The following is a 25329-nucleotide window of genomic DNA, read 5'->3' as shown; positions in this document are numbered from 1 at the left end:
ACATCAGCATTTTTATTAGGTTAATTCCTTTTTAGTGGAGGTCAACTCTGTTTTGTAAATCTCTCTTAATGTAACAAATGAAACACTCAAGTTTCTTCACAAAATATAACAGAAATAATTAGGTAAGAGTGACTATCTTGTCTCATTATTTCCTCCAAGTACCTTGTGTGCTACTAACTTTTACTCTTCAAGAATATTGAATTCAGCTAATTATAATTGTCACAGGCAGGATGTGTTCTTTAAATCAGAGTGCTTCATCAGTTTTGGTGTAACAGTGAACCCAAGTGAATGAATGTACTTCAGTTTTCAATGAATGAGTTTTATAACTTCAAGATGAATATAAAGATGAAAATAGAGGCCATCTCCGGTTCGGTATTGACTGTATAATATGAGAATTTAAAGTTAAGTAAATGGAGCAGTACTGTTATCCAGTTCCACATTTTACACTCATGACTACTGGGATCCTACATTAAGCATTTTGAAACATCCTCAAGAGTTCAGTTCCTAGTATGTAAAAATGGATCACAATTTTCTTTTCTACAAAACAAAAACAAAAAACATAAAGGCATTATAGCAAGATTCCAGTATGCCCAATACTATAATTATGTTTGTATCTATTGATCTGTTATTATCAGTAATAATAGGTAGTGATTTTTTAAAAACAAAATGTTTACAATTCATTAGATAATTCATTGACAATCATTTTATTTCCACAATTCTGGAAGCTAGCTAATATTTTCATATTAATAATTAAGGGCGTTCAGATTCAGACAAATTATACTACTTACCCAAATTTTGATTTGTTGATTCTAGAGAAAGATCACATTACTCTGAATGGATATTTTCATTAAAGCATACTGTTGATCCCCCTTACTAGCCGCCTACATGTTCAGGAACTCACTAGCCAACAGATAGTATCTAATGTTTTCTCTAAGCCTTAATGTATTAAGCATTCCCTAAGGAAATTTTTAGAACTATTTCTGAGCTTCGTTCTACTTCTCAAATGTACTTATTCAGTAAATCTTCTGTTAGGGTTGAAGTATATTCATGTTAACAATAACCAGGTGACTCTTCATGCAAGTGCCCCACTGTAGAAAAATGCCATATACAGACTATTTCTGATGAACCATGGTCTAGTTGAAATATTCTCCTGTTTCATCAAACTCCATGAGTTTGGAAAAACTAGAATAAAACGAATGTTAGATTTTTATTTGGTGTGTTTTCCAAAAAGTATTTCATTTTTTCATGTTAATTACAAAGGCTAAATTTTAACATGTGAAAGTTCCACTACCTAAAATCTGTGTGTGTGTGTGTGTGTGTGTGTGTGTGTGTGTGTGTGTGTGTGTGTGTGTGTGTGTGTTATTCTGCTTTTGGTAAACTCCAAAATGTATAATGCAACAGACATGGTACACTGCATATAATATAAAATCTATAATGAAAAATAAATTTGTTGAGAATTTAACAAAATAAAAACGAACTTCTGTGTTGGTTATGTTCTCCAAAATACCTGGAAAATAAATATCTCATAAAAGTTTTCACAGATGCAAAATTCTAACATATAAGGTAGTTTATCTTTTTGGTAAGCTTCTAAATTTCCCAGTGAACATCAACAAAATTTTGGAACTGACTGAATTTTGAAAAATCTCTTTAAACCAGATATGCTTTTGCTTCTCTTGTTTCACTTCAATTCATATTAGAAGTGGGTTTTTTTATACAATTAAGAAAGTCACTTTAACTTAGTGATTATTTAGACTCCTAGTATACAAATATTCAGCAACTATCATGTCTTCATTGATATATCAATTCATACCACATAATTTCCCAATCATTATAATTAGATATGTTAAAATCTCCACTGATAAACATTTAAAGATAGTGTTCATGAAAAGGATTTCATGATGATCTACAAGCACAAACTTCATCTCTTAAGACCAGAATTCAGTAGTTTGTACAGTAGAAGCTATTAAATAAAGAGACGAGCAGTCAAGATTTTATTACCATCATGGGTCGTTTTTTTATTTTTGATATTGTTCTTTTTAATAATCAGAGTGACTTTGGGTAAAGAGACACTTTAATTTTGTGGACTTTGGTTTCTTCCAAAGTGGAATAATTTTAAAGTTCCTTACAGGTGCCACAAATATTCATTCAAAAATAAAATAATGTAAGATAAACTGATATTAGATAGGATGGTCAGGGAAATTCTTCCTGATACTGTGACATTTGAGCAGAGGACTGAAAGAAGACATGGAGAATATCATGGATATAGGTAACCACAAGAATCAGGTTGATATATCAAGTGAATAATTCTAAAATGAAAGACCTATTAACCACATTACAAATATTATTAATCAGTAGCCTAAACCAAAAGATGGAGAAAAAGCATGTTGATGAATGATATTCATATAGTAATCTCATATTCATCAAATTAATATTTCCTAATTTTCCATTTTTATTGTTGGCTACTATTATATGTATAGGAAACAAAGAGAATAAGAAATTTCAGCACTTTGATTCTATTTTTGTTTACATGGTAGTTCTGTTAGAAATTGATGAACAACCATTGCTGTGAATACATCTTTGTTAAAAGTTAAAAGAAGTGTTAAAAGTAAATTAACACATAGTAGATAATCAATATCTACACTAAAATACTTCAAAATGTATGAACAAATCCATTTTTAATACTAGTTTTATTAATTTTAGAGATTATCATCTACCAACTAAATACTTCTGAGAGTTTCCTTTAAAACAGGAGAAGCAAACAGGAAAGGTCAGCATGATCATATTTAAATTGGCATTGTTGTCTTTTTCATTGTTGATATTATGGTTATCATTGCTGAAAACAGTTATCACAGCATTATGTTCATATTTTCTTTTTAGAAGTTAGAGGGGCACCTTTTTCTCTGTTAAAAACTTTGCTTCCACCTTTTTAAGTGACAAATGCTCATATGATACCCAAATAGACTGACAGGAGAGAGATTAAGTTGGTGACAACTTGTTAAGATGTTTTGTGTGTGTGTGTGTGTGTGAGAGAGAGAGACAGAGAGAGAGTGTGTGTGTGTGTGTGTGTGTTTTCCAGTCAAAATATGCTATTTTAACTAGGAATTATATTTTACATACATCTTGTATTTCTATTTTTATAATGATTTATGATAGATGCATGCATCTCTAAACACTGCATGGTTTGTCCTTTAAAAAATGTGAAATATGGGACCACTAAAAATATTTTATCACTTGGTTTATACTGCCAAATATTTATCACAATTTATAATAATATTGTTTTCAATAATAAAGCTCATACTAGAATTTTTTAATCAAATATAATTTAACTACTTTGTAGCAAACTCGATGACAATGAACAATTATGTTTTGTTATTGATTTGTTTTTTAAGATAGGTTTTCTCTGTTGCTTTGGAGCCTGTCCTGGAACTAGCTCTGTAGGCCAGGCTAGCCTTGAACTCACAGAGATCTGCTGCCTTGGCCTCGGGAGTGCTGGGATTGAAGGCATGTCCCACCAACTGCCAGCAGCTAGCCACGAGCTTCTTACCTCTACCTCCTGCCGAATGAGCTGATTCTATCTCCAGGAGCTCTCACCAAGTTCTTACTATAACTTCTCCTCAGCGTGGCTGGAGAATTACTTTTATAACCTTCTAGTGCTGGGGGTTAAAGGTGTGAGCTTTAATTCTCTTTTAAACAGATTCAATCTTGTGTAATCTTGGACTCACAGATCAGTCTGTCTTTTAATCCCAAATCCTGGGATTAAAGGTGTGTACCACCACCTCCTAGGATGAAAGGTGTGTGCCTGGCTTCTATGGCTTGTGGCTGACTTTATTTTCTGAATATTCAGGCAAGCTTGATAATCATAAATAATATATCGCTACAGATTAGAGTTAGGTTTAATGTTAAGGATAGGTTATGGTTATGGTTATGGTCAGGTTAAAGTCAGGATTGTCATTAATGTTTAGCTTTAAGTGTTAAGATTAGAGTTAGGAGCCTTGTTAGGGTTATTGTCTGGTTAGGGGGTTTGGGTTACACTTAGATGTCTGTGTTATGGTCAGCATCAGAGTCAGAGTTAGATTTAAGTTATATTTGGTTAGGGTTTAGTTAGGGTTAAAATTCAGCATCATGAGTTAGGGTAGGTATATGGTTAGGGTCAGGTGTAGGATTTAGGGTTAGGGTTGTTTTGTTTAAGGATAAGGTATAGGGTCAGGTTCAAGGTTAAAAACAGGATTATTAGGATTGGGTTTAGGTTAAGGTTAGTGGGAGGGTTAAGTTAGTTAAGGTTAGGGTAGAGAGGCATTGGGTTAGAGTTAGGGTTACTTTTATTGTTGGGGTTAGCATTGAGTTAGTGCTAAGGGATTAGGAATATGTATTTGAGTTAGGGTTAGTGTCATTGTTGCTAGGGTTAAGGGTTAGGGTAAAAGTTTTGGATTAAGATTGGGGTGGGTTATGACTAGTGTAAAGGTTGGGGTTGTAAGGGTTAGGGAAAAATATAATAGATGTCGATTTATTTTGTCAGTGCATATTTAATTAAACACCAATATGATTAGTCTTCATTATTTCAAATTATCGATTTAGATAATTCAGAATGGAATGACCTAAATCTAATCTTGACATTATTTAAAAGGGATTAGTTGTTATAGGTAAATTCATAGTAGGAAACCTATTTCAAAGTAACTCTAAAAGTTTGAAACTGTAAATTACAAACCCCACAAAAAATTTTAAAATTATTTTTGAAAATCTAATGTAGGAAGGCTAGAAAGATTCTTAGTGGTTAAGAATACTTGCTATTTTGTAAAGGAACCAGAATCACCCCCTGGGACTCACATGGTGGCTCACAACCATCAGTAACTCCAGTTCCAAAGAAACCAGACACCCTCTGGTGACCACCATGGGCACCAAGAGTGCATTGGTGTTCATACATATAGGAAGGCAAACACTAATATACATATAAAATAAAGATAAACATGTCTTTCAGAAATCTAGTACAGTTGGTAAAATATTTGCCTGCTATGCTTAATTCCTCATGTTCAATCTTCAGCAATACAGGTAATCCTAGCTCTTAAAAAATTAAGATCATCCATATCTATATATCCACTCCAGAGTCAGCCTAGATTATATGAGGCAATTTTTCAAAGTCTCAAAAGTAAATTCTGTTTTATACTGTCAGTAATGTAATATATAAGTGTCTTCTACATAACACTGACTTAGATATGTAAAAGCTAGATGCAGAAGGGTATATTTGAAGTTGTACACATCTGAGAATTTAGCTGACTTTGTTTATTTATTTTGTTTTGGCATTGTTCAGAAGTAGCTTTGATATCTTGAACATGTTATTTACTGTAATGTTTTTTTTTGTTTTCTCTACCTATATAATGAAGGATTTATAATATTTCAGGACCCCCTTTTAGCACATTCTATGGCCTAAAACACCTAAATACACAATTTATACTATTAATTTAAATTACTTCCCGTATGTATTCTGAAGTTATCAAAATACAAACAACACTGGAGTTTAATTATTCAGCAGAAATGTTGCCCTTGACCCTACTTCTATCACACATCAGGACTCCACATTTTCTAACTTCCTTGGGTTGGAGTTTTCCTTCCAGTACTTTATGTAGAGCTGGGTTTGTGACTATTTATCACCAAAACCCCAAAACCCAATCAACTTGACACTCAAGTGACTGAAACCTTTGCTGGGTATAGCAGTCTGGGCTGGCATTTGTGGTCTCTTAGTGTCTGTAGAACATCTATTCAGGCCTCTAGTTTCAGCGTTTCCATTGAGAAGTCAGGTATAATTCTGATAGGTCTCCCTTTTTATGTTACTTGGCCTTTTTCCTTTATAGCTCTTAATAGCGCCTGAGATTCTCTCTTCCATCTCTTGTATTCTGTTGGTTATGCTTGCATCTATAGTTGCTAATCATTTACCAAGATTTTGTATTTCCAGGATTCCCTAAGATTGTGTTTTCTTTATTGCCTCTATTTTACCTTTCAGGTCTTGAACTGTTTGAATTGTTTCCTTCACCTGTTTGATTGTTTGGTTTTATTATTGTTGTTGTTGTTGTTGTTTTGTTTTGTTTTGTTTTGTTTTTTTCTTGGCTTTCCTTGCTTTAAGAGATTTGTTGATTTCTTGCATTTTTTTTTATTTTTATTATTTATTTATTTATTTATTTTATTTTTTTTTTTTTGGTTTGTCCTTTCCTGCATTTCTTCCATTTTTTTGTATTTTCCTCCATTTCTTTAAGGGATTTTCTCATTTCCTCTTTAAGGTCCTCTGTCATCTTCAAAAAGTTATTTTTAAAGTCATTTCCTTGTGATTCATCTGCATTGGGGTGTTGCTGGTGTAGAACCTCTAGTCTCTGCTGGTATCCTATTACTCATTATGTTGTTGAATGTGTTCCTATACTGTCATCTACCCATCTCTTCTTCCAGTGGGTGCAGGTGAGACATCGCCTCTCCTGGTGGGGTGGGGCCAAGGCTTCAATGGCCACAGATGTGGTGCTGGATGGTTTGGGGCTACGCCCAGGTATCTCCCATTATGCATTTTTTGACAACCTTAATTCTTAACATTAAACTATGACTTTTCAACATAATTCCGTGTGAACACCCCATAAGGTAACATGCAACTACCCTCATTCTATATGATTCTTCCTGTTAGTCTGTAGGAAAATTTCTTTTATTACTGAAATAATCAAATAGAAGGTATCAAAATAAGGAAATACTATTAATGTCAGTAAATTAATGTAGAGATAAAGTTATAATCACTTTGTTCCTAACTCTGGTGAAAGAGACAATAAGAAACAGTGAGATCACAATTTGTTTAATCATTATTATATTGCCATGTCTTGTTTTTATTTTAATATTTCTTATTTCCCAGTTTCAATACTACAATCTTAGACCAACATGGATTAATAGACTGTATTATGAAATGTGTCTATAGGCCTGAGAATTTCCATTTAACAGGTATTTCGTCATTAGGAGAGTTTGTACAGACTTCCTTAATAACCCCTATTATCATTCTTTAATTTATCATTGATTATATTTTCTGTGTTTTTACTTTATATTCTGAAAATATTTTATTTAAAAGTGATATGTTGTATTTTGTGATTTAAATTTTAGTAATATAAGAATGCTAGTATTAATTGATATCCACTGATGAATACTTCTTGACAAAGTATTTTTAAAATGGTACATATTTGTAACTAATATACACTGGATATTCTGACTACAACTTTGATATCTCAGCTGATTGTCATTCAGGAGCACTTTAATCTAAGTGTTCCTGTCTGGTGACTGTAAAGAAGGATCTTAAATATTTAATTACTTTTGACAACAATAGATAAGATAGTTAAATTTTCCTGGAGCTAGAGAAATCAATATATAACACTTATTTTATGGTGGTTTGTAGGAATTGAGTTTGTTGAAATTCACAGCAGTATTTAATAGAGAGATGTACGTAAACTGACTTCTAAAGAAATTAGTGCTAAAATAATCATGTACATAAACTATTCCTTTATAATTCATCTCAGAAGGGGATATGCACAGCAACCTGGAATAACTAATTTTCACTTCATCTTTTAAAAGATACTTTATAGTACTGATTGTTCTTCTTTTGCTACAGTTATAGGAATAAAGCTGAGGAAGGGAAGGGTGGTGGTGTGGTGAGTGGGGTCCCAAGGTAAGGGACCATATGGGAGACCATAGCAGGTTCCATGGCAGGGGAGCATGACCGAGGTGGAGGAAATAACATGCCAGGCAGATAGAGCTTAAATGAGGAGTTTATTTAGAAAGGGTAGTGAGGGGGAATGGAAAAGACATAGAGGCACCAGGAACTGGAGAGAGGAGAGGAGGGGAGGGGGAGAGGAGGGGAAGGGAGGTAAGGAGAATGAGAAGAGAAGAGCTTGAAGGCAAAAGAGAGAGGAAAGGGGAAAGCAAAAGAGAGCATAAGTGGGCAGAGAACTGAATTTTATACCTACCTGCAGACTAGTACTCATGGAACCCTGGGCTGACCAGAGTACTGCCTGAGTGCATTCTGCCGGATGACAAGGGCATGGCATCATAATGCCTGAATCCTTAAACTGATAATGCAGACTTTCAGAATCATAATGGTATGGTTTCCAATTTGATCACTTAACACCTTGCTACCATAAACAAATTAGTTTATCACTGTACTTAATACCTATAGCACAAGGATAATAATAGTGTCTACTTCATAGAGATTCTCTGAGGATTAAATGAGCCATTATGTGCAAAGCACTTGAATAGCATCCACTCAGTTCTGGTTATGTATTATCCAGTCTATTCTACATCTTTATGTTGAGATATTGGCTGGCTTAATTTTGTACAAGTCATGTGGTTGCAGTCCCAATTAACTCTTGAGTTCATATGTGCAGTTGTGCTCTCATGCCTTGAAAATACTGTTTTGATAACATCCCTCTGGCTCTTACAATCTTTTTATCCCTCTTCTATGATGATTTATGAGCATTTGGGGACAGAGTGTAATATAGATATCCCATGTAGGGCTGAGCAGTCCACGGTCTCTTATCCTCTATGTGTTGCCTACTTGTGGATCTCTGCTAATTATCATTTACAGCTAAAGAAGCTTCCCTCAAGAAAGTTGAGAGATATACTAATATATGGGTATAAAAACAAGAACTTAGAAGCGAGTTTATTATTATGTCCATTTATCAGAATAAGACAAGGTTCTTTCCTATGGACTATGACATGAACCATGGATTTTTGTCTCAGTCAATGGTATCAGGCATGGACTCTATCATGTGGAGTGGGCTTTAAAATAGAATCAGAAAGTGGCTGTCACTCCTATTACATTTGCACTACTATTGCACCATTGTACCAGTGGGTGTATCTCACCAGGGATATGTTGCTCATAGGGATTACAGCTTGATAAAACCATTGGTAACTTCTCTCACACAGTAGTATGCAAAGAACCTTCAAGAACTGTAAAAGACTTCTGGAATAGTCTGAACTAGATTTCTCCAAGTCCCATAACTCAGGTGTGTCTTCAGGAACAAGGTCTTAACTCAACAAGTTCTGGAGGGTAAACAAGAACAATACAATAGTATGTCATTTAGAGATGGACCATACTGACAAATAATTTGAAAATAGGCAATCCATACCTGGAACTGAACTTTATCTTTGGTAACTTATGCCTCTCTCCTGTTATAAGGTAATCATTTAAACTCTTTTTATGTGTGTACATATTTTAGGAAGCTTCCACCGTAGTAGGTTTCTATATGGCATTTTCAAAGGCCTTTAGTGCTGGTTATCCTTTCCCATACTCTTCCTCTATCCTGCATTCCTATCCCCCACCCCATATCCCTTACAGTCCCATTATGTACCTTTCTCCCTTCATCCTTTGAGTTCCAGTAGAAAGAGTGATAATGGAACAGAAAAAAACTAAAGTTATTAAGCACTGAGAGCCTTTTTTATGATATCTATTCTATATTTGTTTCTCTTTATCCGGGTATCATACAGTAAATATAGTTTACAAAACTGGCAACATATCTACTTACACAATACATGCTAACCTGTAGCCATCAATAAAAATTACTCTCAGAGTTGTACCAATACCAATATAGTTTAGATGAGAAAACTAAATATATATTATAATCCTTCTCTATCTTCATGTGTAGGTACCAAAATTTGACAAACTAATTGTGAATATTTCAGCTTGAAATGTGTTTCAGAGCTTATGCTTTTAAAATTTATTTACTTAATTTTACTTTTAAAGTATAAGCTATATGTGTAATTTCAAAAACTATTATATAAGGAAAATTTACTCAGTAAGCTTCAATTTCCTGTTAATTATCTGTGCTTCATTATTACTCATCTGCTGCATTTCTCATCTTACCTCCATTTCTTTTTTCAAAACAAACTTTTATTCAAGAAAAGGATTATTTGAAATATTTGCAAACAATTTGTGACATAACTGATTATATATTTTAAAAACTTTAAATTCATGCCAGAACAGGTACCAAGTTCTTAATAGCTGTTTTCTGTCTAAAAAACTTGTATTATTTCTTCACAGGAAGAAAAAATATACTAGGCTACTACTAAAATTTTGTATTATTTCTTCACAGGAAGAAAAAATATACTAGGCTACTACTAAAATTTTGTATTATTTCTTCACAGGAGGAAAAGATATGCAAGGCTGCTATTTATCTTTTATCTTATTTTTTTTCAAAATTGAAACAAGGTGTATACATAAACTCAAATAATCTGAGCATTTTAAAATTCAACCTTTATTTTCACTCAGACACCCTTAGGAATTTTAATTTGTCTGCTACTTTCTGAATTTTAATATCTGAACAGTTAACCCTTGTTTTTCTCTTTGTTTTCTTCAGTTGCTTGACAACCACAATAGTGCTTCAAGAGGGGAAGGGGCATCTTTGGCAGTGCCAGTAAGAGAAATTACTAGAACATCTTCTGAGGTACCAGTTTGGAGATCATCAGAGGGACCTGCTTGGGGACCCGAAGAACGACGACCTGTCAGACTTGAAAGGGGTTATGCTGTGAATCCTGCTACAGATCTTGCTGTGATGCCTGCTCAAGAATTGGCAATGATTCCTGCAAGGGGCCGTTCCATGAGCCCTGCAAGAGGATACCCTGAGAGATGTGGTAGAGAACGTGCCAAGAGTCTTCCAAGGGGATACACTAGGAGACAAGCAAGGCCAAGAACCGTGAGTCCTCCCAGGATGCATGCTGTGAGTTCTGCACAGGAAACTGCTCTGCAACAGGCACGAAGATTTCCCATGAGACGTGAAGAAGAATTTCTTCTGGGAGCTGCAATGGGACTTATTGTGAAATCAGCAGAAGGATATGATGAAGAAAATTTCAGAGCTGTCAGACAATCTACCCAGTAAGCTTCTTTCATGTTCTTTTACAATAACATTCCCAGTATATATTATATCTCTAAAATAAGGTTGGATTTTTCACAGACATTTATGACTATAAGTATAAAGATATAACCCCGCTGAGTCCATTTTTGTGCCTTTTGTGTATACAGTTTGAGGGGAGACTATTTTGGATTGGACAGGCAATTAGGGATCTCATCCCTGGGAGAGGCAATTTCTCCATCTATCAGCAGTCATCATTTGACTGTAGTTTCTTGTCTAGGGATAAGATTTTGAGATTTTTTTCCCTTTCCTTGTTAACATGCCTATTGATGCAATGTAAATATTTAACTGTTGGTAAAATTTCAAATGGAAAACAGGTGGCTGGGGAACATGCTAAAACAAGCTTTTCAAAATAATCAATCCATATTGACTTACCCTTCAGAACTTCATGGACATTAATTAAAACTTCACAAATGTTGATATTTTGGGTTAAATGGTAGTTGTCCACTGTGATAATGTTAAATAACTTGTGATTCACAAATCTTTGTGTCTTTTTTCCGTATTTTTATCTTTAATTTTTATGTTTTTATTATTTAATTAAAATATAATTTTATCATTTCTCCCTCTCATATCCTCCTTCTATCCCTACTGAGGCACACACATTTACTCTCACTCAAAACAATGGCCTATATTTATCTTTGTAATTGTTTTTTATACATATATACATATATTCCCATACAACAAACACAGACACACATATCATCTTTGTATGTATATTTTTTTCAGGACTGACTAGTTGTTATTGGACAACCAGTTGGTGTGCTTTCCTAGGGAAAATATTTCTTCTACTCTTGGCATTCCTAACTTACTCAAAGCCCCCATCAACTTTGGCATGTCTATTGTTGTTGCCCTTGTCCAACTCATGTTTAGGGAGAATTATTGTGAGGCTGTGTGGGTGTAGCTTCTGATATTCTAGGAGAAATAGTCTCACAGCAAGATCACTTACTCTCTGGCTCTTAGAATTTTTCTACTCCCTGTTGTACAATGTTCCTTGTGCCTTGGGTGTAAGAATGTTTTGTAGATCTGTCTATTCAGACTGGACTTGACAACTCTGCATTCTGATTGGCTGGGTTTTTCTGTAATGGTTTCTGTCTGTTGCAAAGAGTTGTTTCTTTGATGCGAGTTGAGGACCACAGTTACATATGGGTATAGGGACAGATACATAGAATGTAGTAAGAGATGATGCTCTTTTAGTAAAGTGGTGATTGTAGATTCTCCTCTAAGATCCATGACTTCACCAGCCACAGAAATTTGACCATCTTTCTAGTAACAGGCATGATTTTGCTCCTTTTGAGCTGCCCTTATATGTAAATCTGTCTTAAAGCAAAAGGTATACCTCATTACACTGCCATTCTTATTCACAAGTCAGCTTAGGTGAGATGTATTCAGGTCTGTCCTGCTTATTAGTAACATTGCAGGACCGAGACTAATGAAATTATCATCTCTTTAGGATACAACATTCTCATGACATATGCTTGGAGCTTAAGACACTAGGTTACACTATGTTTATAGCTTCTGCTCAGACTTCTACTCTCTTTTAACTAATTGAAGAAAAATCGCATGACCAAACCAAACAGACCAGAAAAGGATAGACTTGACTTACAAGGAAGGAAGAGAGGAATATTTGCTAGATCGTAAATTCTGCCACACTGGTCAGTCCTACTTCTATACAATGTCTACATATTAGCTATAAATATGACTTGATTTTCTCATTTCTTTATGAGGTTTTTCTATATTGTCTTACTTAGGGTTTCTGTTGCTGTGAAGAGACACCATGATCGTACCTACTCTTATAAAGGAAAAATATTTAATTGGGATGGCTTATATTTTGTGTGATTTAGTCCATTATCATCATAGTGTGGCATGGCTTCATGCTGGAACTGAGAGTCCTACATCTTGATAAGCAAGCAACATGAATTGATCTAACACCCTTGCTCCAATAAGACCATACATACTCCAACAAAAGCTACATCTTCTAGTAGTACCACTCTCTTTGGGGGCCATTTACTTTCAGACCACCACATATGTCATGTGTGAATATAGAAAGCAGTGTAAGAAATAATCTTTAGAAGCACATCATAATATACTTTTGGATGCAAGTGACAATGTTCTTACTTATTCAAATATCCGGAAATTTTTGTTAAATACAATTGAATACTTATGGATTGATGATTAAATATTTTTGTGAAATAACATCAGATATCTAGAGCAATAATATGTAGTTCAGTGGTCATTTCTAATTTTTTGATATTGATCCATTTTTAGTAAGTCCATTCTTTAATTTTACTCATATATATATAAACTTAGATTCATTATAAGTTATCTTAGAAACAAGTTCAAATGCATATGTCCCAAATAATTTCAGTATATATTCTCAAATATATTACTTTATTGTTTATTTGATTTATGTTATCAATTTTAATAAATACTTTTACTAGAGAATTATAAGATATTCCAGTATCATGAAAAATAATACATTTTAGTTCTTATATCTGCATGTAAACGTATGTGTATATATGCAAATAAATACATGTATAAATATATAACTTATCAAATTACTTGGATTTTCTATATTTTTTTTCTAAATTTGTCATTAGAAATTGACCATGAATGTATTTTGAGTATTGTTTCCAAGGTAATAATATTTTTCTATTTTCATAATATTTATCTATTGCCACTTGAACCTTTTGTAGGAAACAAAGGGTTAAATGTTCCAACTTTGAAACCATAAGAATATTCTATTGTAAACTTATATATAATATTTTATTGGTTATTTATGGATTACTTTTAGTGTGAATTTAAAACTTGCCTTTTTCTTGCCTTTAGGTTTGCTTCTGATGATGATCAAAATGAAAGTGGATCCTCAATCTTAATGGTAAAATTTACACAAATATCTGTACTGTTTTAAAGTAACATTTTTTTAACTAACATTCAAATTATATTTCAATGTCAAGTCATATAATTAATTTGATACTTTCTGTTAGATTGATACTATTTTTATAAATGTATAAAATATAATTCTATGCATAGATTGAATAAATTTGCAAGGATGCCCACAAAATTATCATCAATGGGCAAGAAGGAAAGAAACACAGTTTCACCACAGCTCACCATTTTGCATAATTCTTAACTTTGTCCTTTTAATCCCTTTATAACTTAAAAATAAACATTTCATATGAGAATGAATAATCAGAAACATGTGTATCATAGTCTCTGAAAATACAATGACTCAATTATATTTTCTCTTATTTTCCTAAAGAGAAAATAAATGCTAAAGATAAATCTTAGAGTCACAAAACATGACTAGACAAAGATCTGGGTTTACTTTTTTACCTGAGCCATCTCTTGGAGTAATTACTAGCACAAAGATGACTATAGAATGCCCATTACCTTTATGAAATATAAAAATAAATGACTGAAATGTTTTCAGACAAATTTAAATAATGAAACGATTGCCTTGCATGAAATGTACCAGTAATAATTTGTTAAATGAAAGAAAAAAATATCTAGAATTGTTAGTTTTTCATCAGCGTTTTAAAGAAATACACACAGTACATAATTTCATTTGTTTATTTTTTCATTAGATTGTTTTTATTTTTTTATAACCAAGTCCATTTAAATGAAAACAAACATTTATAGACAATATTTGGGAATTTGTGCGTCGTTCTTTCCAAACTACTTCCTGCTGGTAACGGGCGCTGTCATGGGGGATTCTAAGAAGATGCAGAAATCCTGTCTGTATTCTCTAAGGCTGCTTGGTCCAGCTGTTTTGAATGTAGGATCACCTGGTACTCTGTTTCAGGCGGTCTGGCATGATCAAACCACATTAGCCTGGAAGGAATCTACTGCTTTTCATTTTCTGTGGAAACAAAAATAGAAATCCTTTCCCCAGTAACTTGTCCTTGAACTTAAATTTTGGAGTCAAAACATTTTTATTTATCTATTTATTTTTATTTATTTTTAATTTATTATTTTACATGTCGATCCCAGTTCCCTCTCCCTCCCTCCCTCCCTTTTACCCTCTCTGCCCTCTCACATGCACTCTAACCACCCTCCCCTCCCATCCCCCACCACATTTCATTTGTTTATTCATTCATTATTTTAATTTTTAATTTGAATGTGGAGGTTTTTTTCAGTACTGGAGATTAAACAGAGTGCCTTGTGTGTGCTAATAAATCCTCTACTGCTGAACATCACCCTCAGCTAGGACAGCAATTTTCCTTTGCCTCAGTTGAACTAAACAGATCTACTTATTCATTCCCTGCTCTCACTCATTATGAGTAAGACTTTTCCCTCCTGGTCTGGTCCCACCATGGTTCCAGCCCCAATTAACACAGAGACTCTGTATTTGATATAATGCTGTTGGCCAGGTACTAGTTCCTTATTGGCTATCTCTGGATTAACTATTAACCCATTTCTATTAATCTAAGTATTTCCACATGGTCTCATCTTACCAGAGAGTAGGGCTGGCGGTTCTGCTCTCTCCAGTTTCTCCATGTTGACTCCTCCCTACTACTTCCTCTTTCCTCCTTGTCTCCTAGTCACGCCTATCTTGCTTTCCTATTGGCCAACAGTGCTTTATTCATTAACCAGTATGAGAAACATATTTACAGAATGACATCTTCCATCACTCACTCAGTGAAAACAAGCTTATGATAAGGAAAGCAGAAATTTGAATTTGATTAGGTGAATTGTACAGAGCACAATTTCATTCAAAAAATATCCAGTATAATTTCTTCCTTCCAAGAATACTTTAAATAAGAGTCTCAAGTTTTGGTTAGAATACAGGTCATTTTTAAAAAATGGATATGTTCTAGATTCATTGTAAGTTATTGGGTAGTACTGACATACAGTTAATTGAAGATTTCATTGCACTAATCTGAAAACTCAGAATTGATATCAAAGCTGGAAATTCCAACAACATTATATACATACATCTGACAATCCAAGGTGGGCTAAAACCTCAAAATCCACCACTGAATTAATTTTAATAATCTTATAATTATTAAGAAAGTTGAACTTTTAATTTTAAGCCTTACAAAAATAATTTTTAGTCCTATTGTTTAACTAAAATTTTCAAACCAAATGTCTAAAGGAGAATTATCACCAATTAAGAACAGTCTCAGAAAATAGAATAGGAAAAAGTACTTTTTTATTTATTCTTTGAAATTAGCCTTTCCTTGATACTAAATCATGCAAAACAATGTACAAGAGCAAAACTAAACTATAGACCAATATTCCTAGCAAAGGTAGGTGGACATAAATGCAAAAATATTTGACAAAACATAAGCAAATAGTGGCCCATGATATTTGCTCTAGAGATGCAATGTTAGATCAGTATTTGAAAATTGATCAAATAATCCAAACTTATACATATATTTATTAAATTATACAAAAATATGGCAATAAAATTATATTAAATGATGTTTTCTCATTAAAACATTTCCCATATTAAATGTTTTCCCATTATGATAAAAAATGAAGTATTTTCTTGTCAGTCTATCATAAAGTATTTGAATGGTAAGAGAAAACAGTGTAATAAATAAAACATCTAACTAATACAGAGACATACTGTATTTATAGATTATAAAGCTTAACACATGATATAAATTATTCCAAATTAATATAAGAATTCATATAAAACTTACATCAGCCATAAATTTTGGTATTTATAGAGAATATTTTCTAGATTATATAGAAAATCAGAGGAATCACAATAGCCAAATCAATTTTTATATAAATTTTTATCCATTTTTGAGAATTTCACAAAATATGTTTTGATTATATTCACCACCCTGACACCTCCTTTTCCATCCAACACTATCCCAACTCTCACCCCTTATCTTACCCTACTGTTTCCCTACACATCCGACTTTGTCCTCTTTTACAAAAAAGAAAAAGTACATTGATTATAATTATAGTTGGTAATGCCCATCATTGGTATGTGGCTTTCCAGCAGAGCTTGGTCAACCTACCAGGGGCCACAACCTTAACGAAAACTCACTTTCCCTCTCCATGTAGCTACCAGCTTCCAATAGGTCCTTAGATAGGAATAGGACTAGTGTTTACCATCATTCTCAATGCTAGGATTATTCTGGATTGAGCTTGTACAGATCTTGTAAGTGCCATCATCAATTTTGAATTAAAAAGAAGAAATTAGAAGAAATCAGCCTTCCTTTTTTCAAGGGAAATTACAAAGCTACACAAAGCAAGATTTCATAGCATTAATGTAAGGATGTACATATAAATAATAATAAAAGGAAATTCAGGGCCAGTGAGGTGGCTCATCAGGTTGCCTGTTGCCACACCTTATAACAGGAGATAATCCTGGGACCCATGTGGCAGAAGATAATCAATTCCCTTCACATTATTCTCGCGTGTGTAGTAGCATGCATTTCCTGAATAATGTGCACATACATAAATACAAAATGAATAAGTTAAATGTAGTAAGTTTTAAAAAATTTAAAATAATGACCGTATAAATACGTTCAAATGAATTCGGTGAAAACTGCAGTCTTTCAACAAATGATGATGGAGAAATTGAAAATATTTAGTAAAATTATAGGCCCAAATTATAGACCTTAACCTAAATATCACCACTTATATACAAATAACTCAAAATATACTGAAGTTTTCGATGTAAAACATAAAGAATTTAGGAAATGATTCTTAAGAGAAAATAGTTCGTTTTTAGAACTACGAAAACATTTTTAACGGACAATCCACATGTTGCATAAATTGGATTTGTTAATATCATAGACTGCTGTTTGATGAGGAAGATAGATTATGGCATATCTGGGACAAAATAATCACAATCCACAAATGAGACATATGGCAAGAATATAGAATATACAAAACATTATTAAAGTTAAACAAGTAAACTCAATCTATCGAATGAGAAAATTAGTACTATGCAAAGACTTTTGTAATCTTACAAACTAAGTATCCAATCACCATAAGACCCAGAAGTTATAACTTTGGGCCTTTTTTTCAGAAGAAATGAATATATATATATATATATATATATATACGTATATATATATACGTATATATATATATATATATATGTGTGTGTGTGTGTACACTAAAACTTGAGCTACTAGTATTAACAGATTTTTTAGTCATGACTAACAAAACCTGAAATAATCCAGATCTTTTGGTTCTTATAACGTTTCAGATAAATATTAATAGAATAGTACTAGATGTCCAAAGTTTAAATAACTAATACTACATTTACATAGTATTCCCAAGCAGATAAAAATTATAAAAAAGAAAAATACATTAGTCAGGAGTAGTAACAGAACAGGACAGAAATCAGATTGACTAGATTTGACTACAGAAGAGCAATTAGAAGAGAACCTTGTATTGACCACTTTCTTCTGTATCCAATGTTCCTCAGCCTTCCTAATGCTGTGACCTGTCAGAACCTGCTGACCTGTCCATTTTGTACCTGAGAATAGGAGTATGGATTGTGGAAAGAAATAGACAAGAGACAGAAGATAGAGTCAGAAGGGCATCCAGTGAATGGATCTGCCTTAAGTTTATTCCTCAAAGTTCTTATAAATCCCAACCAAAAGGACATTCTTACCAATGATACAGGGAACAAACCACACCTTAGAACAAACCTCCTGTTATTTGGCTTTGAGGATTAAGGCATCTAGTAACCACATCTTAGATCAGGCATTCTGTTATCTAGGCAAGGCATCCAGTGACCACACCTTAGGCCAAATATCCTTCAGGAGCCATACCTTAGAGCTTTACATCTTAGACTTTTAAACTTAAAAGAGCAAAGACAGGTTTGAACTCTCTGACCTTATGTCAATATGGAGTGGAGCCACTTCAGTGGGCCCCAACAGTGACCTTGTGTTACGGTGAGCCTCAACCATAAAGTTCTTTCATTGCTACTTCACAAATATAATTTTGCTATAGTTTTGAATCATGAAATAAATAATGATATTCAAGATATCTCATATATGAGCCCTGTTGGGGTCAGACCCACAGGTTGAGAACTGATGGCAAAAATACACTGACTTTGATATGATTTTATAGTTGAACAAGATGGAGAGAAATAGGTAAACTCTCCAAATTTTAAAGTGGAAAAATAACAAGATTTGATTATTTTAAATGAAAGGAAGTATGTAAAAAATAAGTTAATTGAGGCTTTTCATTTGTAAAGACAATGCAAGAAGAGACTAATGCAGTTACTATAATTAAGGAAGGACCCAAACATGTTTTTAATAGGAAACATTCCAGTGTTTTTTAAATCATCTAGGAAGACATATCCAAAAGTGAGATGAGACAAGAAGAACAATGAAGAGGAAGATCGGGAAGAGAAAGGAAAAGAAGATGAGGAGGAGTGGAAGAAAAGGAAGTTCAGGAAGCAACAGAAGGGGAAAGGGAGAATGATGAGGAGGAGAGATTACAAGGGGGGTGGGAGAAGAAAGCATGAGAAAGTAAATGAGTGATAAAATTCCATAAAACTTGAAATATTGATTCCTTGTTTATTTAAATGAGTAATCTACACTCAGATAAATGACAAGTCAACAAATAGCAAGTGAAGATGTAAGGTGTGTGGTTTTTTCCTCCCGCCACCGCTGGTCTTGTCCTGTCACCGCGCCAGCCCCAATTAACACACTGAGACTCTGTATTAGATATAATTCTGTTGGCCCGGTTACTTGTTTCTTATCGGCTAGCTCTGTCTTAAGTATTAACCCATTTGTGTTAATCTATGTATTTCTACGTGGTCTTCTTACCGTGAGCCTGCTGCTGCCTACTGCTCTCTCCAGACCCTCCATCTTGGCTCCTCCTTACTACTTTCTATTTCCTCCTTGTCTCCTAGTCCCTCCTATCTTCCTTTCCTATTGGCCAACAGTGCTTTATTATTAACCAGTATGAGAAACATATACAGAATGACATCTCCTATCATGAAGAACTAGTTGAAATTTCTATGTTTTTTGCTTTGGAACTGTTAATTACATCAGTATTCTGTAAACTCCCCTTTAAGAAAACCTAAACTCCATAATCTATGTATTGAATTTTAGGAGAAGCTCCATCATTAGTAATATGAAATGAAATAAATAATAAGAGAAATTGGTAAGTTTAGGAACACTTTATATTCATATGTATATACTAGTTGAGAGATCCTCTTATACTGAAAACACTGTACTGAATTATTATTATATTAACAGGAATAAACATACTTGTTTGTTCATAGTATTTGATCTTGTATTTGTTTTATGACATGATTACGATAATTTCATCATTTTTATTTCTATAATTTCTTTGAGTTGACCAGGTTTCATTTGTTTTCTTTTTCATTACACAGATGTAAGCTCACAATTTATATTTCTAGTAATTACTTTGATGTTTTAAACAATTTAATTTGTATCACTTATATTAGTATTCTTCACCATTAAACATTTTACCTTCCTCTTCAATTTTAAATATCTCATTAGAAGAACCAATGGAATTATATTTCTAAATTGTACCTATAATATCTATGCTTGTCCACTGCTTGAAAAATATTACTTATCAGTAATCTTAAGTTTTAAAACCATAATATCATTTACACTTTATTGTTTCATTGACATTTTGATTAGTCAGCATAACATCTCATGTCTCCTATTTTCCTTCATTTTTCTTTTCAGTGAACTACACAAAAGTGATTTATACAAAGAATGGTTGTAGATAATGAATATTCAATGTTGTATACATGTAAATATTTTATTTTACTACCACACGAATGGCAACTTAGCTGGGTATAAAATTCTAGGTGTATAGTTAATTTTTGAAAAATCTATAAAAACATTTGTCGCCTCTAGTATCAAAGGAAACATGTCTAATGAGAATCTTGTTCTTCTAGAGGAACCTTAGTATTTCTATTCCAATTTTCTGAAAGATTTCATATTTTAGTTGATCCTTGTAAATTTTCTTCTCATAGAAAATGTTTAATGATCCAAATTCTATCTCACCAACTTGATTGGTTTGCACACTATTTTGTATGTGTGTGAATTTTGGTGATAGGAGTTTTTCTTTTATTTTCAAGTGGTGTTTCATAGCAGCATACAATTTGGGGATCAGAGTAATGCTCTCTCAAACTTTATAGAGAACATTCATTAAATAGGTTTTGAATTCTTTCTTTACCTAGAACTTCTGTGTACTCAGGGATATTTTTGGTGTTTTTTTTTTCTTGAATATTTGGTGGTTTTATATTATCTCCATATATATTCATTCACCATTTCTCAGTTCTTACAATTAGTATACTGGTAACTTAGCTCAAGGACCATCACTATTTTATTTCTAACACAATTTCTAGTGTTTAGACTAATAAACTATTCAAGCAATTTGTTTCATTCTGATGAAATTTAAAGATTAGTGCACTACCTGCTTCCTATACATAAATTTCATGTGCACAATAAGTCATTTATAGATTCTGCATATAAAAGAATTCAAGTTAAATGAAGTCTTCAATATGAAGTGCAGTACTCAATTTTTTTTTTTTAAAAACTGTACTTCATTTAAATTATATAATTTAACTGGGATCAATTTCAACAGAAGCATTCCAAATATTTATCATATATTTAATTTGTTTCAGGTTAAGTTTTTAGGCTATTATTTAATAGGCTAATATTAATAATATAGAAAAAGTGTTTACTCTCCAATAAAGTCATATCTGAGACTTGTAGCCCTGATTTCCCAACTTTGCTGTTAAAATTTTATAGAATTTGTTCAATTCAATATATCATTTGGCAAATCTAAATGCCAAATAATATGTTCCAAAATATAAATCACATTATGAATGTTTTGTGGTTACAGAAAAAAAGATAGTCATATATCAAGAAATTTTCCAAATATAAATGTGAAAACAAAGTATATATTTTATAGTAAATTTAGAAAATCCTGCTATAGATCTGAGATGGTATTAAAAACATGCTTAAGATTTTTTTTACAATTTATCAATGTGATTAATTACTGGTATAGAAACAAGACCAGGCTTGTGAGAAACAAAGATAACTTTTTACATTTTTATAAGAATTATGAAATCTCATTTTTAATTTTATAGTTAGAAAGGAAATAGGAGTCAAATGAAAGTTATTTTATAATATTACCCACCTACTTTTCATTGGCAAAATACGAATTTGTTAAATAATTTTCCAAACCTGGATAACAATGGGATACCTTAAAGATTAATTAGGAGACATAATTTGTTATGGTATTGTCTCTTAGTTTATTATTTAATTTTCTTTTGCTGTGATAAAATACCCTGAAAAGAGAAAGTTGGATGAGAAATGGTTTGTTTTAGCCTACATTTTCAAAAAGGATATTATGGTAGGGAATGCATAATAGCAGAAACATGAAGTTTGGTTCATATTTTATCCACACATAGGAAGCAGATAGACAAAGGGATAGGAAGAAAATGGAGAGAAAAGGATTTTGGAGAATAAGAACTGGAGCCAAGTTATAAAAGGACAAAGTCCACCGCTAGTAATCTCCATCTCACCCCCTCCTATAAATATCTACCTCTTAAATTTCCCAACCAAACCAGCCCCACCATGAACATGGGTGTTAGTTAGGAGGCCTGGACAGTCTATGGGGCCTCTGGTAGTGGAACCAGTATTTATCCCTAGTGCATGAATGGTCTTTGGGAGCCCATTCACCATGGAGGGATGTTCTCTCAGGCTAGATACATGGGGGAAGGCCTATGCCTCACTCTCACTGGGGAGTGGATAGAGAAATGGGGTCCGGGGTGATTGCTGGGGTTAATGGGAGGATGAGAGGGAGAGAGCCTTGGGATTGATATGTAAAATAAGATTGTTTCTAATTCAATTAAAACATTTTTTAAAAAAGTCCAAAGACTTTTCTAAGAATCAATGAAATCTCTTAACTGACAACTATTTTTAAAAGTTAAAAATTTCCAATATACTTACATAGAGTATAATTTAAAAAGAGAGTTGTTGGGTACAGTGAGGAAGACTGGACCAAACATAAACAAAAACCCAGTACTAGAAAGGTCAAATCCTGCATATCACCGCCAAGTAACTAGGACCTTAGTTTCAAAGAGCTTGAATGGCTCTGCCTTCCAGCTTCGCTGCCCACAACTTATTTCTCTTTCTTGGGCTGCTTCCATTCCCTTAATTCAGCCCTCCTTGGCAAATATATTGGGTTTCCTACCACAACACAGCCCTCACTTTTCATGGCTTCACAGGATCAATTTTCAAGGCCTCCTTGCAGAGACTATATCCCTGCCATACATTTGTTAGTCTTTAACAGTTCTCTGAAACTGCAGCAGAATAACCCGTGATGCCTTTCATATATTATCTGTTATTCCTCTAATATAGTGCTATGATACTGCAAAGTTCTGTTACCAGCTCTATATGAAACTTGTCCCACTTAGGCCACAGTCACTACACACAGGCTGTGGTGAAAACACTTCCTGATACAGTTGTTTCCATGAACAAGAAACCCCTTTGGCTCTCTCCTTTCACATTGCTGGAGCCTTAGCTGGCTGGTGTATTGCCCAAAGCAGTTACACTTTCTTTTTCAGCAGATGACTTGACTACAGTCTGAAACTTCCTGGTGCACTTTTCCTGTTCATAGTGCACGCCTTTATTTCTGTCTTTCCTACTTGTTGCTAGTTTTCTTTATGGACCTGCATGATAGTATTTCACAACAACCATACCACAGACTCAATTTTATGCTTAATCAAAAATTCTTCCACCAAATATATCAGTCCATTACATTTTAATTAAACCTCAAGTAAGTTTTCAGAACACTGGCCAAATACAGCCAGATTATTTCATAAAATATCATATAAATGGCCTTTAGATAAGATCTGAATAGAATCCTTGTTTGCCCCTGAAACCATATAAGATTGGTGGATCTTCACCATATACCCTTTTCACAGCTTTACTAACTTTCAAGCTCTTAAAAGAGTGGCTCATTAAGCAATTCCCACAGCCCTGAACAGTTTTTTTTTTCTTTTTAAGATCAAAGTTTCAAATTATTCACAAAGTATTCTAAAGGCATAAAGGCTACATGGTCATTTTTATCACAGCAATGGTCCCACTTATTTATTCAAATTCTGTATTAGCTGTAATTTCTATGTATGTGATATACAACCCTGACAAAACAAAATTTAGTGAAGAAATGGAGTGTTTGTTTCACACTCCCATAAGGAATATAATATGTCATGGCAAGGGAGACATGACAGTGAGAGTTTAAGGTCAACTTATTAAATTTTTTATAGTAGAAGCATAGAAAACAAAAGGTGGGACCAGTCTAAGAAAACTCAAAGCCAGTCTCAAGTGATGTACTTCCTTTATCAAGACTCCAACTCCTTGAGTACGTAACCTCCTAACACAGTGCAAACAATGGCATGGGGACCACCAAGTACTCAAATATATGAGCCTATGTGGAACATTTCTCTTTCAAACAACTACATGTACCTTACAACTGTTCTCTCTTTTTAAAATAATGTTTATATGCACCACTTCAGCTCACAGAAGCTTAAGATATTTTTAAGTCTGTCATAAAATTTATAAGCAAGTACCTGTATGCTCAGAAAGTATTTTTTTTCAAAACACTGAATATTTTTGGCCTTACAGGCTGATTATGTTTGTATAACCTAGATATCAAGAGAGTCAACCCAAAATTTATGTGTATTTGTAACAAGAGTTTAAAACGTCAATGTTTTATAAGGTAGGCACAAATTCCAGTACATCAAAAAGTTTCTCAGAAACTTTAGTTTGTTATATATTAAAATCTTTAATCTCATTAGCTACATAGTAATATAGCTAGTCAGACCCAGTGAATATTTTTACACTTTTTCAGTCTAAAGTTTTGCTTTGTTTTCTTCAGGAGAGGTACGCTGAAAAGGAAATTCCTTTTTGAATATTTAAAATAAGTCTTCATTTAAAAATTGGATATTTTATCCAAATTGCACTGAATAACAAGAAAGTTATTTTATGAAGGCAGTGAAATTGTTAAATCTTTTTCAACACATAGATGGTGCAAAGAAAGTAGGTCAAGGCAAGAAAATAGTCATTAACAAAAAATGGTTACTACAAAGACATAGTGTAATCATCCTCACTTGTATCTTTACTTAAATGAATTGCAAGATTATTTTTATCATTTAGGAAGATATAACAAGAAAAAGTCTAATATTAGACCTTTTATTAATATCTACATATAAGTGGATTTTTACATTGTTATACAAGAATGAGAGTTAATAGAAATGTTTTCAGAGGTGTTTTGAGTTCAATATTGGGAATACTCAGTAATCAACATTGCTGGAAATGATTGATATCACGAAAAAGTAATTGATCTTTTCATTACTTCCTTTTCACAAGTTGGAAACTTAGCTGGATGAGGTCTTGCCCTGAGGTCACCATTCCCTTTAATCCATTTAGCATCT

At 33.2% G+C, this 25329-nt stretch overlaps 1 protein-coding gene across 1 annotated transcript in view; it reads left to right on the top strand.

Annotated features, from left to right (window-relative positions):
* Nucleotides 1-333: 333 nt before the first annotated feature.
* Nucleotides 334-25329, top strand: part of LOC127218429 (uncharacterized) — a gene marked incomplete at its 3' end in the record, with an annotated part of 75249 nt that continues 50253 nt past the window's right edge. The window contains exons 1-3 of the mRNA XM_051179447.1: nt 334-372; nt 10365-10879; nt 13743-13791. Coding sequence (XP_051035404.1) covers nt 334-372; nt 10365-10879; nt 13743-13791 — 603 coding nt within the window. The remainder of the gene's footprint in view (nt 373-10364; nt 10880-13742; nt 13792-25329) is intronic.

This window comes from Phodopus roborovskii, unplaced genomic scaffold (assembly GCF_943737965.1).
Source record: "Phodopus roborovskii unplaced genomic scaffold, PHOROB, whole genome shotgun sequence".
Lineage (NCBI taxonomy): Eukaryota > Metazoa > Chordata > Mammalia > Rodentia > Cricetidae > Phodopus > Phodopus roborovskii.
The sequence above is the reverse complement of the archived record's forward strand: the minus strand, read 5'-3'. Positions and strand labels throughout refer to the sequence as shown.